At 40.3% G+C, this 27,258-nt stretch overlaps 1 protein-coding gene and 1 pseudogene across 2 annotated transcripts; both read right to left on the bottom strand.

Annotated features, from left to right (window-relative positions):
• Window positions 1-2,190: 2,190 nt before the first annotated feature.
• On the bottom strand, window positions 2,191-4,436 carry LOC121776568 (E3 ubiquitin-protein ligase RNF170-like). Of its 2 annotated transcripts, none has more exons than XM_042173761.1 (5): window positions 4,154-4,436; window positions 3,880-4,067; window positions 3,074-3,154; window positions 2,944-2,995; window positions 2,191-2,500 (listed from the first exon to the last, which is right to left on the bottom strand). In XM_042173761.1, exons 1-5 carry the CDS (start codon window positions 4,416-4,418, stop codon window positions 2,352-2,354), a joined length of 735 nt encoding a protein of 244 aa, XP_042029695.1. In that variant the 5' UTR covers window positions 4,419-4,436; the 3' UTR covers window positions 2,191-2,351. The 2 variants fall into 2 exon arrangements, with proteins under 2 accessions (XP_042029695.1, XP_042029696.1); XM_042173762.1 differs by having other exon boundaries at window positions 2,191-2,431.
• A 17,915-nt stretch (window positions 4,437-22,351) lies between these two features.
• Window positions 22,352-26,845, bottom strand: LOC121776808 (annotated as a pseudogene).
• Window positions 26,846-27,258: the final 413 nt, after the last annotated feature.

Raw genomic sequence — 27,258 nt, 5'->3', positions numbered from 1 at the left:
CGGTGCTAGGATTGCTATTGTGTTGAATCGCGTTCCTGATGAGTCAGGTTTGATTGCTATTTTATGACTATTTAGAACTGAAGGCTCCAATTCTAATTCTAATTCCACACCTCCATTTCTATGTACCAAAACACCCTTATAGACAAGAAACATTAAAACCATTCCGACCAATATGGCACCGCAAACCACTGGAATTTCAAAACCCGTACAACAAGGAGTCGAAGGGGCAGGTACTATTCTGACCAATATGAGCCAGCCACCGTCACACTCTTGCTAGAGGGATTGACATTGTTGATCCAGTCTCTGAAACCCGAAGGTAATGTTACTCAATTTCTAACTCAGGCGGGGATAATACCTACCCCACCGTCTACCGGCGATGTCCAATCCTCAGTAATCTCCAGGGAGGAAACTAAGACTGCCGATAATTCCGATGAAGCGGGGATGACGAAGACGAGTTTAGCAGTGGAACAAGGGGAAGGGATAGAGCCCAGCTCTAAAGTATAGACAAACATACAGAGGATCCCACTGCCCAGCAAGACGAAGCCCTGGAGATTGTTAAGCAGAAAGATACAGGGGTGGAGCCAAACTCGTCATCTGAAATACCGAAGGAGGTTTAGGTAGAATCAATTCCCGTGGATACTAAAGGAGCAACTGGAATTGAGCAACCGCTACTCGCTACAGAGGGGGTCACAACAAACTTGGCGATAGGGGAATTGGAGACGACTGAGATGGGTATGAGAACAGATGGAGATAGTACTGCTGGGTTGCAATCCACTGAGAGAGTTGAAGTGACTACTGATGGGGCACCAGGACGAAGAGAAGTGGTAGGTGAGAAGGAATTGACTAGGCGAGCTTTTCCTAGGGATGAGGCTACGAAAGTGGGAGTTGCTTCCGTCCGAACATATCAGGCTAGAGAAGAGACCTCGGGGAGGAAGTCTGCAGATGAACAACCAAGGAGAACCTCTGGAGAAAGGGAAGAGGAAGACGTAAGCAGAGAAGTAAGTCGCCCACGTCGCAGGAGGAGGCTCATAATTGATGAAGAACCTGAGGAAGAAGACGATGTCATCTTCACTCTGATAGATGTGTTGCCTAGCTCTGGGCAAGTCAAACCGCCTGCTACAGAGGATGACATTGAGAGGGACAGAAAGGAAAGAAAAAGGAAGGGGAAGGCCATAGCTTCCCCATTAAAGAAAAAGCCAAGATAGGCTCCAGCAACCTTGGTGATCCAAGAAGGAAGACGGGGAGATCTGAGGAACAAGATGAGGACGAAGATGAGGCGCTGAGAAGGGAGCTTCGCACCAAGCGACGAAATGATGGGGCGAGGAGTACGTCTGAACAGAGGCCAGAAATGGCTAGAATACAATTCAAGAAGATGCAGGTCCGTCTGGACGATGACCTTCTCGGACGAATGATACGTTCGAAGACCCCTAATTGATGAAGGAATGTGGAGCCAGGATCAGGCAAGGAAAGAAACCAAGATCTGGGAGACGACTGAACCAAGAGGCCTTGGAGGAGCTGGAAGCAGTAGAGGAATTCATGGAGTTTATCGCGGGGATTGGTTTTGATTGCCTTTTGGTTCCAAGCTTGCCAAGGATGCCGATAGAGTTGGCTCAAGAGTTCTTCACTTCATTCCATTTCACATACTCGACTGATGTCAGAGCCGAGTCTATCCACTTCAGGCTATTTATAAGAGATATGAGAATGAGCATCCAGGAGTGGTCAGTATACAACTCGTGCCATATACAACTTTGTCAATTTTTGAGGGACGGAGGGAGTATCATACTTCTTACTTAAATAGAAATAATGTAAGTAGTTTGAGACGAGTTGAAATAGAAAAATTCGAGTAACATGGTATGAAAGGAGTATGTAATAACATCACATTATACTATAATATTATAAATCAAACATATTTACAATTACAGAAGCTTACAATCTAAACATACTATTGTTCTTTAGTAAAGATTCAGTTTCAGCTTATTCTATATTGTACCTCACTGCTATTTTATCTAAGAAAATTATCATTATCTAAATATATTAATTCCATAATTAAAACTAGAACTCCCATCTCTATAAATTGAACACATATATATTTAAGAAAATTTGAAGTAACATTACTGAAAGATAGTTGATCATTTAAATGAGGAATGTAAGAAAAAAACATGGTAGCATTACAACCGACGTTCTACTATATATACATGAAATTCACACTTTTTTACATTCAGTTAGTAACTTGGAAGTACCTATATGTGCTACAAATGGTACAAAAATATCATTGCAACACATAACAATGTTGTTGTACATGTTATGCAAGGGGCATGGCCACAATAACTATACAATCAAATAGCACAAAATCAAGTGACATTCCTGAGTGAAGTATCTACGACAACCAAGAGCCTTGCACGACGTTTAAGCATCCATCTATACACCACACCTAAGAGAAAAAGAGCAGCAACAAGCAAGCTAGCAATCAGGTCGAACATTCTTTGAATTCCCAACCCTCCTGTCCACAAAAACCTATTATACACAGAGTTTCAATAAAAATAAAATATTTTGATGCATTACTTATTCCATTAGTGTGGATATATTTACATTCTTAACTCAATACTAGTTTGAGTGTTATTCAATTTCAAACTTTTCGAGTATCATAAAGCTCAAGCTCAGCCGAAGTCAAGATTAAAGATGTTAAAACTCTTAATTCTTGTCCCACATCGACTTGGTGATGATCCTAGCTCCTCTATATAAGTGTGGATAACCCCCCTTATAAGGCCTTTTAAGGGGTGAGTGACCCATTTTTAATATGGTATCAGTGCGGGCCCAAGTGGATGATGAATTTTATTTCTTTATCTCTTCTCTTGCGCACAATGGAAAAAACAGGTAAGCGAAGAAATCAAAAGATCCTTAAACAAAATGAAGAAATAAGGAAATTGAATCCAAGATACATACCAGGTGGTATAAACTCAAACTCTAGGCGTTCATAGAGTAACCCCAGAAACAACTACAAGAGAGTACATAAAACAAATATTAGTACAGCTAAGCGAGACAAGTAGTAACCGAAAACGACGATCTTACATACCCCAACGACGCACATGATGCATCTCAAATAATCAACATCCACTAGAACTCTAAACACCCTCCCCATAAGTAAGGGTAATATCTGCCAAACAAAATTCACTCATAAACAACAAAACAAAATTCGACATTGTAGGCTAGAATTCTAGAGGATGATGAATGGAAACAAACCAGTAGGAAGATATTCCTAAAAGCTGCTTGTAACAGAAGTACAGAACTCTAATAAGCACATATTAAGTTATACAGGGACGGAGCCAGGAAGTCTACATAGGTGGGGCAAAAATATACATAGAGATATTTTAATACATTAAGAAGGGGCAAAAATAAGGAAATTTAAAAAATTTTAAAATTAACTACTAAAAATAGCATACATGAATTTTTTTTAGGTGGGGCAATTGCCCCTTGTGAATGCCATATAGATCCGTCCCTGAAGTTATATCTTGCTTTCTCTTCCACACAAGATGGCATCTGTTAAGTACTTATAAGAAGATGGGAAAGCATTTAACAAGATCATTGTTTATTTTACTTACTCTTTCTCAAGATTGATTTGGGCTTATGGACATTTAAAGTTATTTCCATTTTCTAGGAACTTTGTTTTTTTTAAGATTACATGTAAAAAAAAATCAATTGGTAGACACCGTTAACTCTCATTTTTAATAAATGTTATCAACTTGACTTGTTAGTATCAATTTTTTCCAACAAGTATCAATTTTTGCCAACACCAGCAATTTACAAATTATGGGGCAAAAATACACATAAATCGGCATAGCATGAAAACAAGGAATTGGAAAGATTGTTAGGATTTCATACATGGAGGGCACCAAAGAGGCCAGAGATGTAGACGCCATTGTAGTGCTGCACTTCCTTTCGAACATCACTGCTATAACCGGCTTCTTCAGATGTTTGGAGCTCCAGATTTACGATTCGGCAACAACACAACGGGCATTTGCAGGGTTGAATTGAGTATCTATACATCCACAATTGTAGGATGCAACCCCCTAATAAACAAACACACACACACACACAAACCATAAGAATATACTGCATATATCAAAAAAAAAAAATGAATGAAGTGAAAACTTGCCACAAAACAAGTGACCGCAATTTGATCTGCATGGGTTAGTTAAGGTATCCAAACAAATGGGGCATACATCATCACCCGCGCCATCTTCAAATTCAATTTCATTTCTATTTTCGTTACATTTTTCTTCTTTTTTTCTCAAATCTTCATAGCCATCTCGGTATACTGCTACTCCCACCACACCTCCTGCTTCTTTTTCCATTTCTTCTTCAATTCGTTCTGCTTCTTTCCCTGTTTCTCGCCTCCCAGCTAACTCCATTGCTTTCATCTCTCTTCTTTTTTTACATTATCCTTAGTCTTTTTGTTTTTATTTTCAGTTAATGATTGAAGGTGGCGATTCACCGCATAATCAATGGTCCAAACGTTTCATTTCATTTTCGTGTCCCATTCTATTTTACATCCATCTACCACTCTCGTTTGCTCTTTTCTTTCATGCATCTCTCTTCTATTTTTAGTAAGTACACATTTTTGCCTTTTTTAATTAAGTTTTTCCAGTATAAATTTTGAAAACGAATTAAATAATAAAATGATATTATTTCATGTTTTGTTCTCTTCCTTATGTCTACTTTATATTTTGTCTCACTCTTTATCGTTTTTGGTTAAATTTATATAAGTTAAAAAATAAAGTATAATCGCATGTTTTTAACCCTAAACTCAATCACATCAACATCTTTTAAATTATTATTTTTTGTCGTATAGACTTAAGGATAAAAAAATTTACTACGTTTCTAGATTGTTTCTAATATTTTAACATAACATTGCAATTTTTTTTTTATTAAAGTTGGCGGCAAATTTAGCCAGCTATAAATTGTGGCTTTATATATTTATAGATTATGCAAGGTAGGAACATAGAATTCTTATTAATAAAGGATGTTTCAAAATTTGTAAGAAGCTCTAATCTCTCATTTATTTTTTTGCAGATGATTTGTTATTATTTGGGAAAGCTGATGTAGTCACTGCTGAAAATATTGCACATGTACTGGACGAGTTTTGCACAAGCTCAGGTATGAAAGTTAGTACCATAAAGACTACCATATCCTTCTCCAAATATGTCAAAAATGCAACTCGGAGAAACTCGAAAGAGTTGCTGGGAATGCTTGAAGTGGAGAGCTTGGGTAAATACCTAGGAGTCCCCTTATTGCATAGGAGGGTGAATAAGAATACAGATGCCTACATTGTGGATAAAATGAAGGGAAAAATAGCGAATTGTACTGCCTGTAGAATGTCATTAACAGGAAGGGTCACCTTAGCTCAATCAGTGCTGAGTACAATGCCCATTTATGCTATGCAGACAACAAAAATCCCGATAGGCACATGTGATGATATGGAGAAAGTGATCCGAGATTTTGTGTGGCGTAAAACTGAAGATAAAAATCGTATGAGCATGGTGGCATGGATGCGGTGACCTGCCCAAGAGAAGAAGGCGGGTTAGGATTGAGAAATCTCCATTTGGTGAATAATGCTTTTGGTATGAACGTTTGTTGCGAGATGTTCAACAACACAAACTCTTTATGGGGGAGCATTCTTTGTTCTAAGTATAAATTTGATCCTCATTCAGGTTTTGACCCTATAACTCCCGGTGTATGTACTCCTCTTTGGTGTTTAATATGTAGCACTTGGCCTGATATGTGGAGAAATGTTATGTGGGCAATAGGATCAGGCAAAAAAAGTCATGTTTTGGATTCATCGTTGGGGGCCGAACATGAGAAGCTCTCTCTCAGAAGTGGCAGTAAGTGTCAAACCCGATCATTTAATGTACAAGACAGTGGATTTTTTCGTTGATAGCTCAGGTTGGGCGTGGGATATGTTTGAGCGATTTATCCCAGCTGAGGTAGCTAGTATTATTGCTGCTAACTGCTAATCACAGTTAAAACCGCATATGACAGCCTAGCGAGAGTGCATGAATCAGTATGTTACTTACCGTGGGTGAGAATTTGGATTGGTATGGGCCACAACGAATTAAGACTTTCTTTTGGCTTCTCTTGAAAAATGGTGTGCTAGTTAATGAAGTAAGGAGGAAGAGGCATATAGCAACCAATGATATCTGCGGTATGTGTGGTCTGTACACGGAGAGCCGCCTCCATATGCTTCGTGATTATTTGGATGCGAGAAGAACTTGGGAAGGTCTACTTCAGTGTTGTGGTCTTGAGGGCTTCTTTGATCCCACCCTCCACCTAAATGACTGGATGATTCACAACATCAACTCTAAACTTCAAACCGGAAGTGGGGTGAAATGGTGCACCATCTTTGGAGTGGGGTGTTGGAACATTTGGAAGAAAATGTGTGCTTGCGTTTGAATAATGAAAGATTGAGCTCCGAAGCCGTTATAACACAAACTATAATTATGGCAAAGAATGTGGAGGATGCGAGAATGGCTGCTGTAGTGGGTGAGCGTTTGCTGAGACAATCAGTGACAGCCTTCTGGCAACCACCATTGTCGACTATGTTGAAGCTGAACACGGATGCTTCCTTAGAAAATGGGACCGGCAGTGCATATGGGGGAGTACTTTTCTGTGATGTTTTAGGACAGTGGAGACAACGGTTTGTCGCAAACATCGGAGTATGTTCTATTCCTCTCGCTGAAGCTTTTGTAGAAAAATCCCTAACAAACCTCCTATAGAAGCTAGCAAGGCCATGAAAAGACCTAACCTCACTCACATTCCTAGGTGTTGGCCATTCCCTAATGGCTTTCACCTTCTCTTCATCTACCCGCACTCCTTCCTTTCCCACAACAAAACCAAGAAACACAACTTCCTCAATACAAAAAGTGCATTTAGGCAACTTGTCATATAAAGCATGCATTCTCAACACTTCAAGCATATTCCTAAGATGACTAGCATGCTCTTCAACACTGTGACTATAAATCAAGATATCATCAAAATATACCACCACAAATTTTCCAATGAAAGGACGAAGCACATGATTCATCAACCGCATGAATATAGAAGGGGCATTAGTTAAACCAAAGGGCATCACAAGCCATTCATACAAGCCAAATTTGGTTTTAAAAGCATTTTTCCATTCATCTCCTTGTTTCATGCGAATTTGGTGGTATCGACTAGCCAAATCAATTTTAGAGAAACATATAGAGCCACAAAGATCCTCTAACATGTCGTCCAACCTAGGTATAGGGTGCCTATATTTGATGGTGATTTTGTTAATTGCCCTACAATCTACACACATCCTCCAACTATCGTCTTTCTTAGGTACAATAATGACGGGTACGGCACAAGGAGATATAGATTCACGAATTAGACCTTTGGCAAGGAGTTTCTCGACTTACCTTTGTAGCTCTTGTGTCTCCTTGGGATTCACCTTGTATGCGGCCCGGTTTGGGAGTGACGATCCGGGTAAAAAATCAATTTGATGCTCGATCTCTCTCATGGGAGGAAGTTCACTCGAGAGTTCCTCCGTGAATACATCTTCAAATTCCCACAACACACTTTAGACAATCAAAGGACACGGGTAATAGTTAATAGCTAAGCAAAAATCCTGACGGACCATGAGGAGAATGAAGAGGTAATTTTTTAGTTCCCACCCAAGGTCGGTTTTACTAGCTAACAAACATTCCTTTCCCTCTCTTGTTTGTGGGTGCTCTCCTTTGGAAACTTTTATTTTTCTCTCACCACCCCCACTCTCACTTGGCTTTTTTAGCTCACATTCTTTTACTAGCATTTTTTCCCTATCTCTCTCTCTCTTTCCATTTGTAGATGTTGGCTTGCCTCAAACACGACACTAGGTAGCAATGGCTTCAAACGAACCTTCACCCCGTTGAGCATGTAGAAATACTCATTTGTGAAGCCATTTTATTAGACCCTTCTATCAAACTCACATGGCCTCCCTAGCAAAACAAGACATGTCGTCATAGGAATGATATCACATAGGATTTCTTCTTCAACTTCCCCAATCTTCAATGAAACTTTGCATTGAGCCTTCACCTTCAGCTCCCCGGAATGACCCAACCATTGCAATTTGTAGGGGTTTGGGTGTTTAAGGACCTTCAATCCCAATTTGGCCACCAACCGGTCACACACCACATTAGTACAACTCCCTCCATCTATGATGACCAAGCACGTCTTGGATTTCACCTTACACTTTATATGAAAGATGTTGCACATTTGCTCCTTATGTTCCTCAAGGTTGGGTTATACATTGAGCATTCAGAGTACAAGCATAGCCCTCAAGGGTGTATCTTCATCCTCGCTACAAGAGAAAGCTATGTCGGTGTCCGGGCTCACTTCTTTAGTACCCACAACTTCTCCTTCTTCTTCGTCTTCCTCACTATACACGCTACCATCTTGCCCGATAACCATTACTCGTTGGTTTGGGCTCTCACGTGCATAATGGCCATACCCCTTGCACTTGAAACATTGAACCTCTTGTCTTCCATAGGGGCTATAGCTTTAATAGGTTGAGGCCCGGTAAAGCCTTCACGGTCGGCCTCCCTTGGCTATTTGGATTAGCCGTGTTTTCCACCTTCTTGTCGGGGGCGCTCCACTAGCTAGGCCCTGTCCCTCCCCCGGTTTGGCTAGACACTCATTTAGTCCGACTAGAAATCAACTCTTTACTTTGCCTCTCAAAAGTGTCGGCAAACCGAATCACCTCATCTAAGGTAATTCCCCTCAATGCTTCCACTTGCACTTTGTGCTTCAAGTTGATGTTAAGGCCATGGATAAATCCATCTTGAGTCGCCTCTTCTCCCTCCTCCGCTCCTACCTTGCTCATCAATGATAGGAGTTCATAGTAGTACTCCATTACGCTCTTTGTCCATTGCTTCAAATCTTGAAGCTCCCCTCGAAGCTGGAGGAAATAAGACTTTGGCACAAAGGTAGTCCTCATGAGCTCATACAACTCCGCCCACGAACCCACTTCTCCTCCCCTAACAGTCATTCTCCTCCTCATCGTATCATTCCACTATGTATCTGCATTGCCACAAAACTCGGCCATGGCCACCTTCACCTTATCACCTTCCGAAAAGTTATGAAGTGAGAAAATTTTACTCATTTGGGACTCCCATTCCAAGTAGGTTTCGGGATCAAACTTGTCGTGGAACTCGGGAAATGTGTGTTTGATAGATTTGGTGGGATCGTCATACCTCGGCTCCATCTCCTCCTCCTCATAGTTTGTATTTCTTCTATGCCTACCATCCCACCCATGGTCCCCATGTTTCCATTCCCTCTTCCGCCCATCATGTTCCCAAACCTACCATTCCTATTCTCATTTCGTCCTCCTCCATGTCCTCCACCCCCCCATGATCGTACCAACCATAGGGCTCTTCCTCTCCATTACTCCCCTTAGAGGGATTGTGATGTGTGGGGTTGCTCCTAGGGGTGTTTGACCTTGATAGTCGCAAGGCCTTCAAAGCGTTGAGCTCGTTGTGGAGAAAATCTTGGTTTTCATGGACGGATATTTGGTTCTCCTTGAGTTCCTTCAAATCCCCGAACATAGCATCTTGAGTGACATGCATTGTTGTTTGGCCTTCTTTTAGATCCCTCAAATCCTCCATAATTTTTGTCATCAAGCTTGTCAACTCATCCCCTGCCAAATTATGACTCGTGCTCGCACCCAGTTCAACTCCCTCCGGTTGCGAATCCCCCATCGTGCTGGATCTAGTACGAGGTGGCATTCAAAATGGTACCTACATTAAGAAAGAAAAATAAACTAGGAACTAGTCCTATGGTTAGTAAAACAAGAAGGGAGATTTAAGAACCTAACTCACCCCAATGGTAACATCCCAACCCCCCCAAGTCACTCACTAATGTCACTCGGTAGGTTTAGAATATAGTGGGGCTATTATCACTCACTCTCGATCCAAATTCCCAAATGTAAGTGCAATGACAAATCAATCAAGGTATACACGTAGGCAATATAACCATGTAAGTAAATTCAATCAAGCATGTGAAAGTAAAGTTCAATGCCTAAGGAAGCTAACAAACAAACTTAGTTGAGCTGAAAATTCATGTAACTCTTGGCTGATCTTTAGGAATTTTTTTGATATGGCTACCCAACCCCAAAATTGATGAAACTTGGTAGATAACAAGATTAGAGGGTTTAGAGAGAGGGAAAAATATCCTAAATATAGCAGATTTTCGAGAATACCCTCGATTTTACGTTTTCCCCAAATCTGTCAAATTAGGGCACAAAACAGGGCAGTAACTTCACACATTAATTTGACCTATCAAATGATGGAATTTTGGGTTGAAATTCTGCAGGTAAATAGTTCATATATCAAGGTTCGTACACACAAAAAATCAGCTCAATCCAACAATAATAGACAAATAAACAAACATAGGCTAAAACAAGGAAAAACAAAGAAAAGGAAATTTTATAGAGGCATATAATCAAACACTTACTAGGCAACTAGGCTCTGATACCAACTGATAAGGATTCTTGTGAGAGAATCCTTCCATGTGCCCAAGAAATACCCAAAATAGTGTTTGACTCCAATTTTTTTAGATAAGAAAAAAAGGATAGGTTGAGCTAGCCACAAAAACTAGGCTCAAAAGGAGTTTAGTGGAGAGGTAAGAAAAGGAAAGAAAAGTGTAAAGTGGGAGGAATCCTCTTTGGGGATTTATGACCTCCCACAAGAAGATGTGGGCAACCCTAGGCTACTTTCACCCAAAACAAACACTTCATTGGCTCCACATTCATGACTACACCACCATAAATGCATGTTAGAAAATGAGATACAACCTTACCGGGCGAAAAATTACACGGGAAATAAAGGAAAATTACACGGAAAATAACTGAACAAATTACATGGAAAACTTGTGGAAAGTGGTAAGCCGAGTCGAGGAGTCCTCTTTCCGCAAGACGAGATATGCCCCGGTAGTGCTCTCGGTTTGGGGTGTCGCCCCAAAGATAAAACGGCTTCGGCTCTGAAGTAGCAGCACCGCTAGCAGCAAAGCTCCGGCGAACGGGAGTAAGGCGGGGCAGAGCTTGGACGAGAAGATTATGAAGAGAGGAAAAGAGCGTGTATGCAAGAATACTTGTGTATGTTCTATCTAGAATGCAATGGATGCATGCCTATTTATAGGCCAAGTCCACCGAGACAATGATGTTAACACTTAAACACCTCAACCTTATTCGTTCTCATGTTTTGTGTCCATTTCAGGCCTTGGACACCACTTTGGATTCATAAGTGTATTGTGTGAAGTGGCCCCACTCTTCACACTTACATAGGTGATTCCTCGTTAAGTATTTTACCATACTCGGTCTCCTTAAGAACTTCATCTCAACGAGATCCTTTAGGGATCATTAAAAGTCATAAACTTAACCTCACGACTAGACAAGTTTTTTCAATACTCTATTACTCTCTAGGGAATAGATGTAGATGAGTGTTCACACGAACTCTTATAGCTTAGTTTTCCCATCGAACCAAGTTCTTGGGATCTCCAGTCATCATGGTTGGGTTACCACTATGACAATTCTTTAGTTTGTGGATTTCAAACCCATTCCCTCTAGCAATTTATTCATTTGATCACGATTTAACCCTTTGGTTAGCGGATCCACTAGATTATCCAATAACTTCACGTAGTCAATTATAATCACCCCTGTTGTGATCAAATGTCTCATGGTATTATGTCGTCGATAGATGTGTCGAGACTTACCATTGTACATGCCACTGTTTGCCATCTCAATAGCGGCTCGGCTATCACAGTGAATTAACACTGGAGGAACGGGCTTTGACCAACATAGAATATCTTCAAGGAAGTTTTTAAGCCATTCGGGTTCTTCCGCAGCTTTATCTAAAGCTATGAATTCAGATTCCATGGTGGATCGGGCTATACATATCTATTTCGTGGATTTCCACGAGACAACACCACCCCCAATAGTAAAGACATATCTACTTGTTGAAAGTGAGTCTTTGTTATCGGATATCCAGTTTGCATAGCAGTACCCTTCAAGTACCGGGGGTATCTCGAAAAGTGTAACCCATGATTTTGAGTATACTTGAGATACCTCAAAACTCTTACAAGAGCTTTCCAATGCTTTTTGCTTGGATTGCTCGTATAATGACTCAACTTGTTCACTGCGCAAGCAATATCAGGTCGAGTGCAATTAGTAAGATACATAATGCATCCAATGACCCGTGCATAATCTTCTTGTGCAATGGGCTCACCCCTGTTCTTGCTCAAATGAACATTGAGCTCTATAGGCATCTTAGCCGGGGTGCCATCATAGGCGTTGAACCTCTTTAATACTTTCTCAACATAATGAGATTGTGTTAAGGTGATTCCTTCGGATGTTCTTAGAATTTCATTCCAAGAATTACATCGGCTAGATCATTATCCTTCATGTCGAAGTTTCTCTTTAACATGGTTTTCGTGTCGTTAATCACTCTGGTGTTACTACCCATGATTAACATATCATCAACATAGAGACTGATAAGGCTAATTTAATGCATTGATTAAGGGGTTAAATTCATGCATTTACGGGGTCTAACACATCTTTTTAAGCCAGGTGTATAGAGAGTTCGCCAGGTCTAGGAAGAAGAAAAGGACGTTTGCATGGCGCAAGGAAATGGCGATAAAAGTGAGCATTGTGGAGGAAATGACTAGACGGAGGAGATCACGGATGCTGAAGGGCAGAATAGAGATTTCTGTGAAAGCTTCTAGAAGATCAAACCTGCACCTATATAAGGAAGAGAGCATGCATTTTAGAAAAAGGGGATCTTCTCCCTGGGGGACTTTAGACATGGAGCTAGATTAGGAAGCTATTTGCTTGGTCTAAGAAGTTAGTTTAATATCTCGCTGTTATGAGAAAGTTCAATGTCAGAAATCAACAGCAGCAAGGTAAATTCAGAAACAGAAAATTGCATAGATAACGGAAATTCAACAGAAAACAGAGCCGAGCTTCGAACGGCAAAGCTCGGTGAAATTCACGACTGCAAAATAAAACGAAAGCAATAATTGTATCTTCGCCCTTCACGAGGTCGGTGTTACCCAACTACTTAATAGCAAAATGAAAATGAACCCGAAAACCCCTCAAGTTCCCGATAAAACAAGTGTGTAGAGTATGGCGAGTGAGCTAAGAGAGCCAAAAGTGCCGAGAGACGAGAGCTCCCTGTCTAGAGTCTTTTTACCAGAAGATCCCCTTTTTCTAAAATGCATGCTCTCTTCCTTATATAGGTGCGGGTTTGATCTTCTAGAAGCTTTCACAGAAATCTCTATTCTGCCCTTCAACATCAGTGATCTCCTCCGTCTAGTCATTTCCTCCACAATGCTCACTTTTATCGCCATTTCCTTGCGCCATGCAAACGTCCTTTTCTTCTTCCTAGACCTGGTGAACTCTCTACACACCTGGCTTAAAAAGATGTGTTAGACCCCGTAAATGCATGAATTTAACCCCTTAATCAATGCATGAAATTAGCCTTATCAAACTGCTAACACTTAAACCATACTTGTCCTCAAGTATAAAGATGAAAAAAAGAAATAAGGCGAATTTCAATGCATGATTGTCCTATGACCGACTCTACAAAAGTAAAAACACAAACTCCTAGACCTAGTCACATTAACAGACTAACAAAAATAAACACTTAAAGAAAAACACAAAGAAAACACAAAGGCATGAACTAGCTTCAACTTTTAGCCAGTCGTCCCCACAAGCTTAAGGTCTATCCAATTCATCTACAGTCTCCAAATCCTCCCTTTTTCCCTCTTCTACCTAATCGGTCTGTCAGTTCGTCAAGATAACCTATTGACTTCCTAATTGTTGGATTCACTCGATCACTCATTCCTCACCAGGGATGTCAGGATCGAATCACTCTTAAGTCAATGTTATACCACTGATGCATCGGGTTATGAGAGTATCTCCTTCCTACAATCTCCCTTTTTAACTTCATGGGTCAGGTAACTATTGCTTCCTGTCCTTAGAATATTTTTTCATTTTCTTCTCCCTTTAGGGATATTTCCTTTTTACCCTGGACTTCGTCCAACTTATACCTCCGATTATATATATATTTTTTAATTTTTATTCCTCCCCTGGACTTCGTCCAGCTTATACCTCTAGAACCCATATTTTTATTTTCTCTCCTTCTGACTCTACTCCCTAAGCATCAAGTGGCGGCCCCTTTTTATACAAGTTAGCTCAAAGTGTATAGGCTTATAACTCACTTTTAAAGTGGGGCTTCACAACTAAGTCATCTAAGGCATCCTCTATCGTTCTTACTTATTCAAACCGAATTCAGCTTATTAAGGAAAAAGGCCTCAAAGTTGACATGCATCCTATCTTCAATTGCTCTTACTTAGGGAATCTTGCCTTATTATATTCGCTAGCTCATGCGACACACAAAAGCAAAATCCTAGACCTAAAGACAACTATTCACAGTAAACAGGAACTGTACGACTCCCTCCCCCTCCCACTTCACTCAGGCTTGTCCCCAAGCTATCCCAGTGAAGGGGGGAACATGGAAGTACAAACAGACCACAACAAACAAAAAAAATAACAAAACAACCAATATGTACAAGCACACCCAAACGAAACAAACTTCTCACACTTAGACCGAGCAACGGGCTAAGTGGGAGAGATTACAACAGAACAAAAACCAAAACATGCCCAAAAGAAACACAAACTTGTTGAAGAAGACACATAAAACGCAGACAAATATATACATCACAAGGCATGTTGGCACAAAAACAACACGGCAAACATAAAAAAAACAGCAAACACATAAACATATAAAAGCAGAAAGAAAATAAAGAAATACTGAAAGTAAAGTTACTTGGTCAAGGGGGTCTCAATTCGGGGTTTGGCCCCCTCGGGAACCAAACTGGGGTGGAACATAGGGTCGGGTCGCTTTTGTTTTCTTCCTCGCCGGCGACTCCGGCTTATTCTCCTCCTTCTAACTCGGTCTAGACAATAGCTTCTTAACTAACACGGGCTTCGATGCAGACGGGGCTGTCAAGGGCTTGGACGCTGGTGGGGGCTGCTGGATGGAAGAACTTCCTTGCCCTGGCTGCTTGGGCACACTGCTAGGTCCAGCAGGCAATTTCATTTGGGGCTCGGGAAATTTCTCCTTCAGCAACTTTGTCATCATCATCATCAAGTTGACTGCTTCCGCCATATGATCGTTCTGTGTAGATGACTTTCCCACCAAGACAATGGTGCGCCCCTTGAGAGCCTGCATCTCCTCCCTGACTCCTCCGAATTCTTTCCACATCTCGGTCATCTCCGTCCGAATGTCATTGAGCGTCGTTTGCATCATACTCATTTCCTTTCTAACTTCACCCAATTCCTTGTGCATCGCACTTACTTCCGTTTTCATCTCCTCATACATAACACTAGCAACAGCTTCGACAACATCCTGTTCCGGCTTAACTAGGGGTTCCGCTCTACTTACCTCATAGAAGCAAACATCTTTCCCGTGCACCTCAACCCGCTATACTATGAATTAGTACATGGAAGCAGGGATCGATCCCGCGAAGATGGACGCGTAAGAAAGCATTTAGAAGACTTTGGAAAGATGAATGGCTGCTACCACGCAAATTTCGGTTGAGGTGTAACTACTACTAGACCTAGGAACGAATTAAACTATGGACCTAGGAAACTGAAAACATCATGCTGACATTGAACTTTCTCATAACTGTGAGATATTAAACTAACTTTTTAGACCAAGCAAATAGCTTCCTAATCAAGCTAGACAGAAAGTGAGTAAACAGCGGGGACCATCGTCCAGAAACAGCAAGTACGGAATAAATGCTGCAAATAACAAACTAAGGATTTAACTAACAACTACCTGCATTTCATTACCTGAATCACACGCGAAGATGAAGAAAACAGAGCACTTTTCCATATTCAAACAGAATGTAAAAATGCGGACGTCGGAAACTTGCTATTAGCCGGAAATAAAACAGATCTACATATACTAGACGGAATGAAACGAAAACACGTAAACTAGGCATCAACCACGATCAAGTCTGTTTCAGATCCAGACGTCGGATGCTTCATCTACTCCGGATCCAAGCATTCTGAACCCAACAACCAACAAAATCTACTCCATAACTTTCGATTCAACAGATCTGCTCCGATCAACACAAACTTCCAATACTTCCACTCAAACTCAGTAAACCAACGCAGAAATCAAACATCCAGTTCAGTAACTATGGTAAATTCAAAACCAATTGCATCCATAATTGAAATCAATAGCAGCAAGGTAAATTCAGAAACAGAAAATTGCATAGATAACGGAAATTCAACAGAAACAGAACCGAGCTTCGAACGGCGAAGCTCGGTGAAATTCACGACTGCAAAATAAAACGAAAGCAATAATTGTATCTTCACCCTTCACGAGGACGGTGTTACCTAGACCTGGCAAACTCTCTACACACTTGGCTTAAAAAGATGTGTTAGACCCCGTAAATGCATGAATTTAACCCCTTAATCAATGCATGAAATTAGTCTTATCAGAGACACTATAACGTATCCATTATCAGTGTTCTTAATGTAGACACATTTGTCACATTCGTTGATTTTAAATCCATTTGATAACATCACGTTATCAAATTTTAAGTGCCACTGCAACGGCGCGTGTTTCAATCCATAGAGGGATTTAACCAGTTTGCATACCTTTTTCTCTTGTCCATGTACTATAAAACCTTCAGGTTGTTCCATATAGATTTCATCTTCAAGGTCACCATTTAAAAACGCAGTCTAAACATCCATTTGATGAATGTCAAGATTGTGTACAGCAGCAATCGCAAGAAGCACTCGTATTGATGTAATCCTCGTTACAGGTGAGTAGGTATCGAAGAAATCGTACCATTCCTTTTGTTTAAAGCCTTTGACTACCAGTCTACCTTTATACTTGTCCACTGTTCCATCGGCCTTAAACTTTCTTTTAAGGACCCATTTGCATCCTAAATGTTTAGCACCTTCAGGTTGATCAACCAACACCCACGTGTGGTTTAGCAAAATTGAATCAATTTTGCTTTGAACAGCTTCTCTCCAATGCAACCCGTCTGGGCCAGCAAAGGCTACTTTTATCGATGTTGGTTCTTCATCCAACATAAATGCAATATAGTCAGGACCAAATGTCTTTGGTGTTCTGACCCTGCTACCACGTCTTGGTACCGCATCGTTTGGATCAGGCCTTGTTCGCTTGCGCGATTCTGGATCTTCATCCACTGATTCAGAACTAGTGGCTTCATCCTTAATTCTCGTCTCAGAATTGGGTGCAATATTTTCCTTTTTCTTTGCGAGGAAATATATTTTCAAGAAATACAGCATTTCTTGACTCGATTGTTGTTCCCACGGTCACAGTCGGTATTTTAGACTTGTGGACAACAAATCGATATGCACTACTATTAAGTGCATACCCAATGAAGATGCAGTCAACCGTTTTAGGACCGATTGTAACTTCTTTGGGCGGAGGAACCATCATCTTTGCCAAACACCCCCACACTTTGAGGTATTTGTAGGATGACTTCCTTCCCTTCCACAACTCATAAGAAGTAACGTCTTTACCTTTGCGTAGGATTTTGTTTAGGATGTAGTTGGCTGTCAAAACAGCTTCCCCCCACATGTTCTGGGGCATCCCCGAACTGATCAGTAACGCATTCATCATCTCTTTGAGAGTTCGATTCATGCGTTCTGCAACACCATTATATTGTGGTGAATATGGTGCAGTCCCCGCATTTGTGCCAACCCCGAAGGATCCAGCACCTGTGCCGACCCCGATGGATCCAGCACCCGTGCTGCCCCCGAATGAGCTAGCACCTGTGCTGCCCCCGAAGGATCCAACACCCGTGCCGTGCCTGAAGGCCCCGACACTCGACCCGATGAAGGATCCAATGGAACCACTGAAAGTGGAACCGACCGATCCACTCGAAGTGAATCCGGAAACCGTCCCAAAGAGGTTGTCAAACACCCAAGGGGTTGTTGAGGAAAAAGTTGAGAAGCCAGGAGTCGGAATCATCGTTATGTCCGACGACGTGTTGACGGGTGCAACGGGGGACGTGGATGGAACGGTGGCAGCGGCGGTAGATGGGTCAGTCGACATCTCCAAGCAAAGGTGTTGATTAAGTTCAGTTGGTGTGTGTAAATTCCTTTAGTGGCAAGATTATATCTTCTTGCAATTGTTAGAAAATGAGATACAGACTTGCCGGGCGAAAATTGCACAGAAAATAAAACAATGAAGATTACACGGAAACAACTAAAAATTACACGGAAAAATCTGTGGAAAGCGGTAAGTTGAGTCGAGGAGTCCCCTTTCCGCAAGACGAGATACGCCCCGATAGTGCTCTCGGTTTGGCGTGTCGTCCCCAAAGATAAAACGACTTCGTCTCTGAAGTAGCAGCACCGCTAGCAGCAAAGCTCCGGCGAACGGGAGTAAGGCGGGGGCAGAGCTTCGACGGGAAGATTATGCAGAGAGGGAGAGAGCGTGTATGCAAGAATGCTTGTGTATGTTCTGTTATGAATGCAATGGATGCATGCCTATTTTTAGGCCAAGTCCACCCGCAGAGGCATTGATGGAGTCAACAGTCTTTATGTATGTCATGATGGCTTGACTGTAACCGCCGGGGGTTATTTACTGGTGCACTAGCCATTGGGAGCTAAAGAGACACGATACACCTGGACATTCTACACGACGGGATACACCATGGACCGTCGGGGTCCATCGGGGACCTTTTGTCTCCCGTTATACGTCGGGGTCCTTTTGTCTCCCATTATGCATCGGGGTCCAGCAGGAACATGACGTGGACCAGACCCGTCGGGGATAGCGTGGAGTTTGGGGTGGTCTAAAATGAATAAGCGGAGCTTGAACCACGCTCAACGACCAGCTCCAAAGAACATCCCAAAGACCAATTGTCAAGATCCAAGGCACAAGGCACCCGACACCCGGTGCACGGGGCACGGGGCACGGTGCGCGGCGCGCGACTTGTAGGCGGGCGGGCGGCGGCGCGCGCGTGTGCGCGCGTGTGGGCTCTGTCACCCGTCTTGTTCCACGATAATTATTACACATAATAATTCATTTTATTAAATACTTCATCAAAGAAGTTTATCATCTCCGATGTGGGATAATTAACACTTATTTAATCCCTTAGTTTTTCTCATAGCTCATTTTTAGCTTTATTGTGACCAACTTTAATATATTATTTCTCACTCACCGGGAATCGAATGTGAGAAAATTAATATACTACAGTCATCTACTCGGAACGTAGATCGTGGCTATTGCATTTAATTTCACAAAATTAAATGTCTTGTAACATTTATTAATAGTCAAAGTCATTTAACCAAGTACGATTTCAACACTTTCATTACCAAAAAAAAAGAATAAAAGTAAAATTATTTGAAAAGAAAGAATTGACAGTATTTAAAAATTAATAAATAAGTACCTAAGCTCAAATATATAAAAGAAGTAGCAGAAACGAAATAAGATGGCGTCGAAAAAGCAATAACTAGAAGATCATTTCATTAGGACACATTACGTTGCTCTGGAGAAAATTTGATGGTTGAAGCTTATGATGTAGCTATTTATCATTTCAACGCTTACTCGACTTGCTAGGAGTAGTGTTCCTAGTAGAGCAGGATGCCCAGGGGCGATTCGAAAAAAAATTCAGGCAGTGGGCCAATGCGGTGTTCGCTAGGCCTGCTTATTCAGCCGGTTCCGGTTCTAACCGGACCGGTTGACCGTTAACTGGTTTCAATATTTCTTAAAATCCAGAACCGGAACCGATTGGAACCAGCCGGTTAAGAACCGGTTAGTTCTGGTTTCGAACCGGAACCGATGTGTAATTTTAATCCGAATTTATTTGTAATTTTAATTAATTCAATATTAAAATAATAATAATCCAACGTCTAGAAATATAACAAATAATACCTAAAAATTCAAATAAACACACAAAAAATACAAATTAACAATACAATAATATTCATGTCCTTAATTGATGGGGTAAGACTAAGTGTGATGTCAATGTAATACTATTATCATTAAATGAATTAACAAATAGTAGGTCACACTAGTTTATATTGGAAATTCTTTAAAAAAAGTTCTAAAATTTTGCATTTAAAAAAAAGAGTTTTAAAATTGATATCCATTTTCCCTTTTTTGGCTAAACAAATATTCAATGGAATTTTCAATATTAATTGATCTTTTAGTGACTTTCTGGTTTAAAACGGATAATTAATAAATTATTCACAAACATGTTAAAATCGTATGTTGAACAAATTGTTACATCAAATTTGTTACAAAGTTGAATTTCTATCATATGAAATGATATTGTATTTATTTAAGCTTTTTTTGGAGATGAAAAACATACTTATTGTGGTTTATTCATCTAAATTGGATTAAGGAAATAATCGTATCAAATCATCACGGTTTAAACATTCTCAATACTTCGGAAAATAGAGTTCGCAAATTTAACATGGTTTAAATCTAAAAAATCACTCACTATTTCAAATTATTTTATTTCAATTCAATATTAATTCAATTAAGTTAGATTTATTAGTATATTAACTTATAAAAATAAAATAAAATTGAATTGTAATCTAGTTCCTAGTTAGGAACCGATCGGTTCCGGTTAGAACTGAAACTGTTTTTTTTAATAAATGGAACCCATACTGAAACCGGAATTGGTTTCCAGTTCCTGGTTCCTCAATTAACCGGCCGGTTCTGATTCCAGTACCGATTAACCGAGAACTGAAGAACCGTTTAAGCACTCCTAGACTGTTCGCCCCACGAACTGGGGCGCCAATGTAATGTGTCTGAATTCGTGTGAGTAGTGCATAAATTAATATAGGGTGTAAATGTATAAATGAATATATATTCCTCTGTTTTTGTGCATAAATGACAAAATATAATTTAGTAAATGTAAATAACTTATAGCCCTATCGTATGAGAATTAATGAAATAGAGAGAGATTGAGAGGGCCATGTCGTCGTATAAATAAGTTTATAGACCCCATGTGACACATTAATTAATGAGAGAGAGAGAGACTGATGTCGTCGTGTACGCTGTCATGCTTGTCGCCTGTTGTGGCCAAAGCCTGTCGAGATGATACACAACTCATGTTATTACTTTGTAGTATTCCCTTGGCCAATAAAAATGAGTTAAGTTGTATTATCCCACAGGCCACACTAGCACTTCCGCTCAACAATTCTATTAGAGGCGATCCTATTACAGGAATAGCCTCAGGGACACCTATTACAATTTTCACAAGTCCTCGCTAATGGTAAGAAAAGGGGTTTGAATTTGAGGGTTGTTCTTATTTTATTGGAGGAGACTCAATATCTCGTGCTAAAGAGCATAGAAGTTCGATTCTCTTCAAGGCATAATATTGTATGATTCGATGCAAAGCGAAGAACCTTACCAGGGCTTGACATGCCGCGAATCCTCTTGAAAGAGAGGGGTGCCTTCGGGAACGCGGATGCCGCGAGCAAACATATTAACGACGAGGAAGTTTGTTCCTAATTGTTCCAGAGCAATTAAAAAGAGATTCTTTAACCAGCAACCCCAGTTTTTGGATTTCATGTAATAAGCTTTTGATATTCAGCAACCTCAGTTTTAAAATAATCATAAAAATCCAAACATTTATCTACCCAGCCACTTTGTTTCTTTGTGTCCAAGTCACTTCTTATTTTGACAAGCTACAAATTAATCTAGTTCTTATTTCGAAGATGACTTACCTTTTTTTTCGAATCAAGTTTATCCCTTACTAAAACTAGAAATATTTTTATCTATATTTTATATAGTATTGTACTTTACTCTCTCCCTAGTTGATAAATAAAATAAAACTGCATAAACCCATACTGTTTAATGAAGAGCTCATATTTATTGAGAGAGAGGAAATGTAAACTAATTCAATTTGCAAAACCACAGCGACGACGGTGGAAGGTAAGAATAAAAAATATAAAAGCTCAATAATGATCTTGTTTCTCCTTCATTTTTCACAATTCCGCATGAAGGAGGGTACATTCAACTGTTTCAATATAATTAAGTGAAATTCCCAAAACATTAAAAAAGTAGTTTTCTTTGTTGTTGTTGTTTTACAATTTTGTACACGATAAAAGTAGGGTGTGGGCTCAGAAATTCCTAATAAATACGAGCGCAGGGTGTTTCGTACATGAAAATAGCCGTCTTCTGTTCGTAGAAGAAAAAGGCGCGAAAAGGGTAGAATAGTAATTGCGGACAGAACCGATGCATTCCCCATCTGCCATGTAAGGCTCGCACGATACTGCCCATCCTGTTGCATTACATACTAATCAAGAGAGAGAGAGATTTACTTCATCGGCAGGGCTTTGTAAAGAAGAAAGACCGATTTTATTTCTACATATTGAGATTATGTTTTGCCCCCACACACACACAAACCCGAAACCCCGTCTCTGTATCCTCTGTTCCGCGCTCCAATTCCTAACAACATACATTAGCTATACCCCTAAGCAAACAACATCTTACTGTAAGCAACACAATTACTTAAGCTCAAGGATTACCTTCTCAAATCCCATATTCGCAGAGTCTTTTCAAGAGAACTAGAAACAAGCTGATAATCTGCAGTTGCAGCCAACTGCAACAATTCAAAATTTCATGTCAAAACACTATTATCTATTAAGCATTTGGATACTCATACCAGTCCATACCTCTGTCACATATCCATCATGAGCCTACCATGATGAAATAATCTTTCCACTTCTCAAGTCAAAGAGCCTACATTGCCCAGTGCTGGACGCAGCTGCAATCCACGACGGAAATGCCATACTTTCCTTGGGAGACATTCTAACAGAGCTAGATGATATAAGGGGTGGGAAACCAGAATCAACAGATTCACTCCTCCATAGATGAAGTTTTTGACCTTGATTGACATCAATGAATCTGTGCCCAAAATAGTCAATTAGATAAGAATGTGGTGGATACAAAATGTATTTGTGGTTCAAGTACCTTAGAGATCCATTTCCAGTACCCACAATAAGTCTATCACTGAACCCCGGAGTAGTGTAAGAATTCCCGTGAATAGCACTACTAAGCATTCCACTTGGTAATGGATTAAAATGAAGCATGTTATCTTCATCTCTTTCTGCCAATTGTGTCGAGGATGCCAAAGATCGTTCAGAGAACATGGAAATTAGTCTTCCAGTCTGGCCATTCCATATATGTACTGTTCCATCACAAGAAGCTACACGTCCAGAGGATGCCGAATCGAAAATGTCATTTACAACCTGTCAAAGGAATCAGGCAGTAACAGAGGCATAAGAATTTCCAACTAGCAAGTGTCTTTCTAGGATTCACATGGGTCACCAAAGCTAAAGGAGTTTATTAGATGAAGCAACTCTGTAACCAGACCATGCAAATGTCAACCATCATTCCAACCATTATGCATTAAATAATGTGTAGAATCTTAAGCAAAATTCACAACAAAGAACATGCCCTAGCAAGAATAGTTAATATTAACTTTAGAGGTAACGACAATGCAATCCAAAATAGACATATGGCAATTTTATGCATAATTTGGCAACAGAACCATTTGGAAAAAGGAAGCAAGAGAAACAGAAAATGCACACACGGTATCTCATCCAGGCAGAGAAAATTGGAAGTAGACAGAATCTGGGAGCATATAGTTCATTATTGTCTTTCATAAAACAGAAAATGCACACACCATATCTCATCCAGGCAGAGAGAATAGGAACTAGATAGAATCTGGGAGCATATAGTTCATATTGTCTTTCATAAACTGGTTACTGTGGAAAGGATGTGAATTTATCAATAGTTCAGGGTTTAGGGATTGGTTGTGTTTACTTCAAAGGAATTTACACTACAGATTTCAGGTTATTTATTTTAATGACTTGAATAAAGAAAAGAAAGTAGAAAGGGAAACTTGTGAATACACAGATTGAAGAAGTTAATGCTGCATTCATGTTGCATAATGGTTGACCTCTTAGTTATTATCTAGATATCAAGTTATTACACAAAAAAGTAACTTAACCAATAGGCTACTGGCTTATACGGAGTGATAGACGGGCATACCAAAACAATTCCCTAATATCTCAGCACATCGCAAAATTGATATGATAACAACGAAGAAGAGGCTGAACCACACCTTATTTCTGAATAATACAAAACTAGGGAACAAAGCCCTATTTATAAGACTATAAAAGATTGCAACTTGAATAAAACTCTAAAAGATAAATAATAGGCTCCTGGTCAAACAAAGACTCGAAAACAAAATAAAAGTCTAAGTGATAAACATAGTATAAAAATTAATGACATCTAAATAACTCATAAACTAGTAAGATTCATATCAGTATCATTACTCCAGCTGTCGAAACAGCCTTGCCCACAAGGCTCAGTGAAAACTGACCGAAGAGGCTCATGCTTGGTAGCAGGAGTCAATGTTTATATCCGCTGAAACTCCAAAGAGCAAGGAACGAAAACTGCATAACGAGCCGAAGCCCCTTGGGCGTGGGCAGTTGGATGGAAGACAATGGATAGAATGGAGGTAGCGCAATGTCTTTGGTTGGGGCGGTGGTTGTGGCACAGTGAGGCACAATTGCACCAAAACTAACCATGATTGCGGCAGGCTGTGGCGACAACATCTAAAGTGTTGTCCCAAATTGTGGTTGTGGTTGTGGTGGTTGAGGAGGGTTGGACTGCAGGGGTGCTAGCGTGTCAGGAGGTGGAACCACAGGTAATGGAATTTCCTTCGCTGAGGTGGTAGTGGTGGCGGTGGCGGTAGCGGAGGGCATGACTGCAACAGAGTGGCTAGTTCACTTGTTGCATTGTAAGTTGAAATCTCTATGGGAAAAGACATGGGCAGGGGCAACTTTCGCAAGCAATGGCGGGGCGGATGGTTAGACCATGTGGAAAGGTGCCATTGCTTGTGCTCGCAGATAGTGAGCACCATCTGGAAGTCTCCCCGAACATCTGCATACAGATCCTCAATCGCCTTCTCCAATCCGTCAATGTTCTCCCTCGTGCAAGGTACATACTACATACTCCCTCCCGCAAGGTACATTCACCACACCATTTGATACAGAGTGAGAGGTGGGCTTACCATAAGCATTCACTATATCTCCGCGTACGAAGCATGTCGCACAAGTGACACGATAACAATGAAGAAGACATGGAACGAAAAAAATAAGATGAATAGAGTAAAGGTTAAATACTCCTCCTGTGACTAAGAGACCATCCTCCGAAAAAGCCACAGCAAAAATAGTTGAACCAAACTTTAATTCTGAGCAAAGCCCTATTTAGAGACTCTATAAAAGACTTCAACTTCAATAAAACTATAAAGATATATACTAGACTCCTAATCCAAATAAAACTCTAAGATATAACTTATCTTTAACAAACTAATGGCAGCTGAAAAACTAATAAACTATTAAGATGCATATCGGTATCATTGACACAAACCTCATCATGACCATTATAGCTTGACATGCAGTCCACCCTTGACAAATCGCACTTCTGAATATTTCCTTTGAATCCTGGGACAACTCCTGCTGTGAAAACAGTATACTCATTCTGACAAACAGCCAAAGATCTCAGAGCTCCATGATGTGCACGAACAGATTGTACGATAGATGCTCTGATTTTCCATGGAAGTTCATCCTTTAGACCTCCAGCACGAGTTGCAAAATCAAGCCCATTCTAATTAGATGCAGGACTAGGAAACCAATACCAAGGTTCCTGCACTCCTAAACTTGAAGTTGTTCCAATCCTCTCAGCCGGATTCTGATACAACTCATACATACTTTTACTCGGTGTGATGGTTTTGGTACTCTTTTTCCCCTGTGATTGAGTAAGAGTTTAGCAGATGTGTTTTAATGCTGAGCCCTTCTGAGAGAGTCTTCTACCACTTGGGCTATCTGGAACACTTCGATAGGAATCCCCAGCACATTCCCACTGAAAAACAAAGGTCTAAGTGCAAATAACTGAATTTAATTTAGTAGCATTGTTGAAGAATTACCATACTGGTTTAGTGGTAAGTTACTCTACTTTGAACAAAAGGATTACTACAAGTTAAATTTCCCTCTTTAGCTTGGGTACACAATATTTTCAGGCATTGGCTAAGAAATTTAGATTATACTTATATTATGCAAACAAAAGTAGATTACTATAAGTTAAATTTCCCTCTTCAGCTTGGGTACACAATATTTTCGGGCAATGGCTAAAAAATTTAGATTATAGGAGTATTAGATTATGAGAACAAAAGTAGTAAGAATAAAATATCATACCCTCCAATTATGATGTCGTAAAAGGAACTGCTCAATGAGCAACCATGTAGTAGCACAGCATTGGCGGAGTCTCTCTATTCCAAGTAGAGAAGCAAATTGAGGATATAAAAGTAACCTGCCGAGAGTCACTTTCTTATACTTGTATCTAAGCTTACGCATCAGCATCTTTAATCAACAATTTATTAGAAGGAGACGGAGACTCACACCAAGTCCATTCGGTTTTCAATGCAATCTTACTCACCCACTTTAAGTTTAGACCCTGACATGTTCCCAGCCAAATTGACAGAATATGCGTTCTTCTGAGAAAAAGCAAACACATCGAATATCTCCTTTAGTTTTGGCAGAACATGCAATGCAGTTGAATCTGGGCCAATCTGCTGGTAAACTCTGATAAGACTCTTGGTAGCATTCTGCCAAACAAAGTAATCAGTAGGCACATTGCTTGAAAATGCTAAACTTTCAATACCTACTACTAATACAGAGAGCAATGCCACAGGTCACAAACTGGATCTGCTGGACTGATATCATGTTATGATTATGAAAAATTTGCTGAATAACACAAATACTCCCTCTGTCCCATAAAAATAGACACTCTTTCCATTTTGGTCCGTCCCATAAAACTAGTCCACTTCTATTTTTGGTAACATCTTTCTCTCTTATGACCTCCACTAACATACTCCAATATCTTTTCCTTTCTATCTCTCTCATACTTTACCAAGTATGCATTAAAACCCGTGCCGTCCCAAATGTCTCTATTTTAATGGACGGAGTGAGTACAAGATTCAGTGATAATAATAAGACTGAGACTTGCTACCTCCAACCTTTAAACCAGGGGACAGAGAATCTAATTCATGCACAAAGGAGGAAATCAAGTAGGTAAAGATTCTTAATTTAAGACAATGACAATAATAAGATTGAGACCTTCTACATCCAGCCTTCAA

Source organism: Salvia splendens, chromosome 18 (genome assembly GCF_004379255.2).
Source record: "Salvia splendens isolate huo1 chromosome 18, SspV2, whole genome shotgun sequence".
Lineage (NCBI taxonomy): Eukaryota > Viridiplantae > Streptophyta > Magnoliopsida > Lamiales > Lamiaceae > Salvia > Salvia splendens.
Note: the sequence above shows the minus strand (reverse complement) of the source record. Positions and strands in the feature narration are given on the sequence as shown.

Bases quoted from the DNA above. Each gene is read 5' to 3' on its own strand.
- LOC121776568 (XM_042173761.1), bottom strand. From the start codon at position 4,418: ATGAAAGCAATGGAGTTAGCTGGGAGGCGAGAAACAGGGAAAGAAGCA. The intron at 2,996-3,073 runs GTATGTAAGATC...ACTCTCTTGTAG, and splicing joins GCATCATGTGCGTCGTTGGG to TTGTTTCTGGGGTTACTCTA. The intron at 2,501-2,943 runs GTATGTATCTTG...TTTTGTGGACAG, and splicing joins GTTTGAGTTTATACCACCTG to GAGGGTTGGGAATTCAAAGA.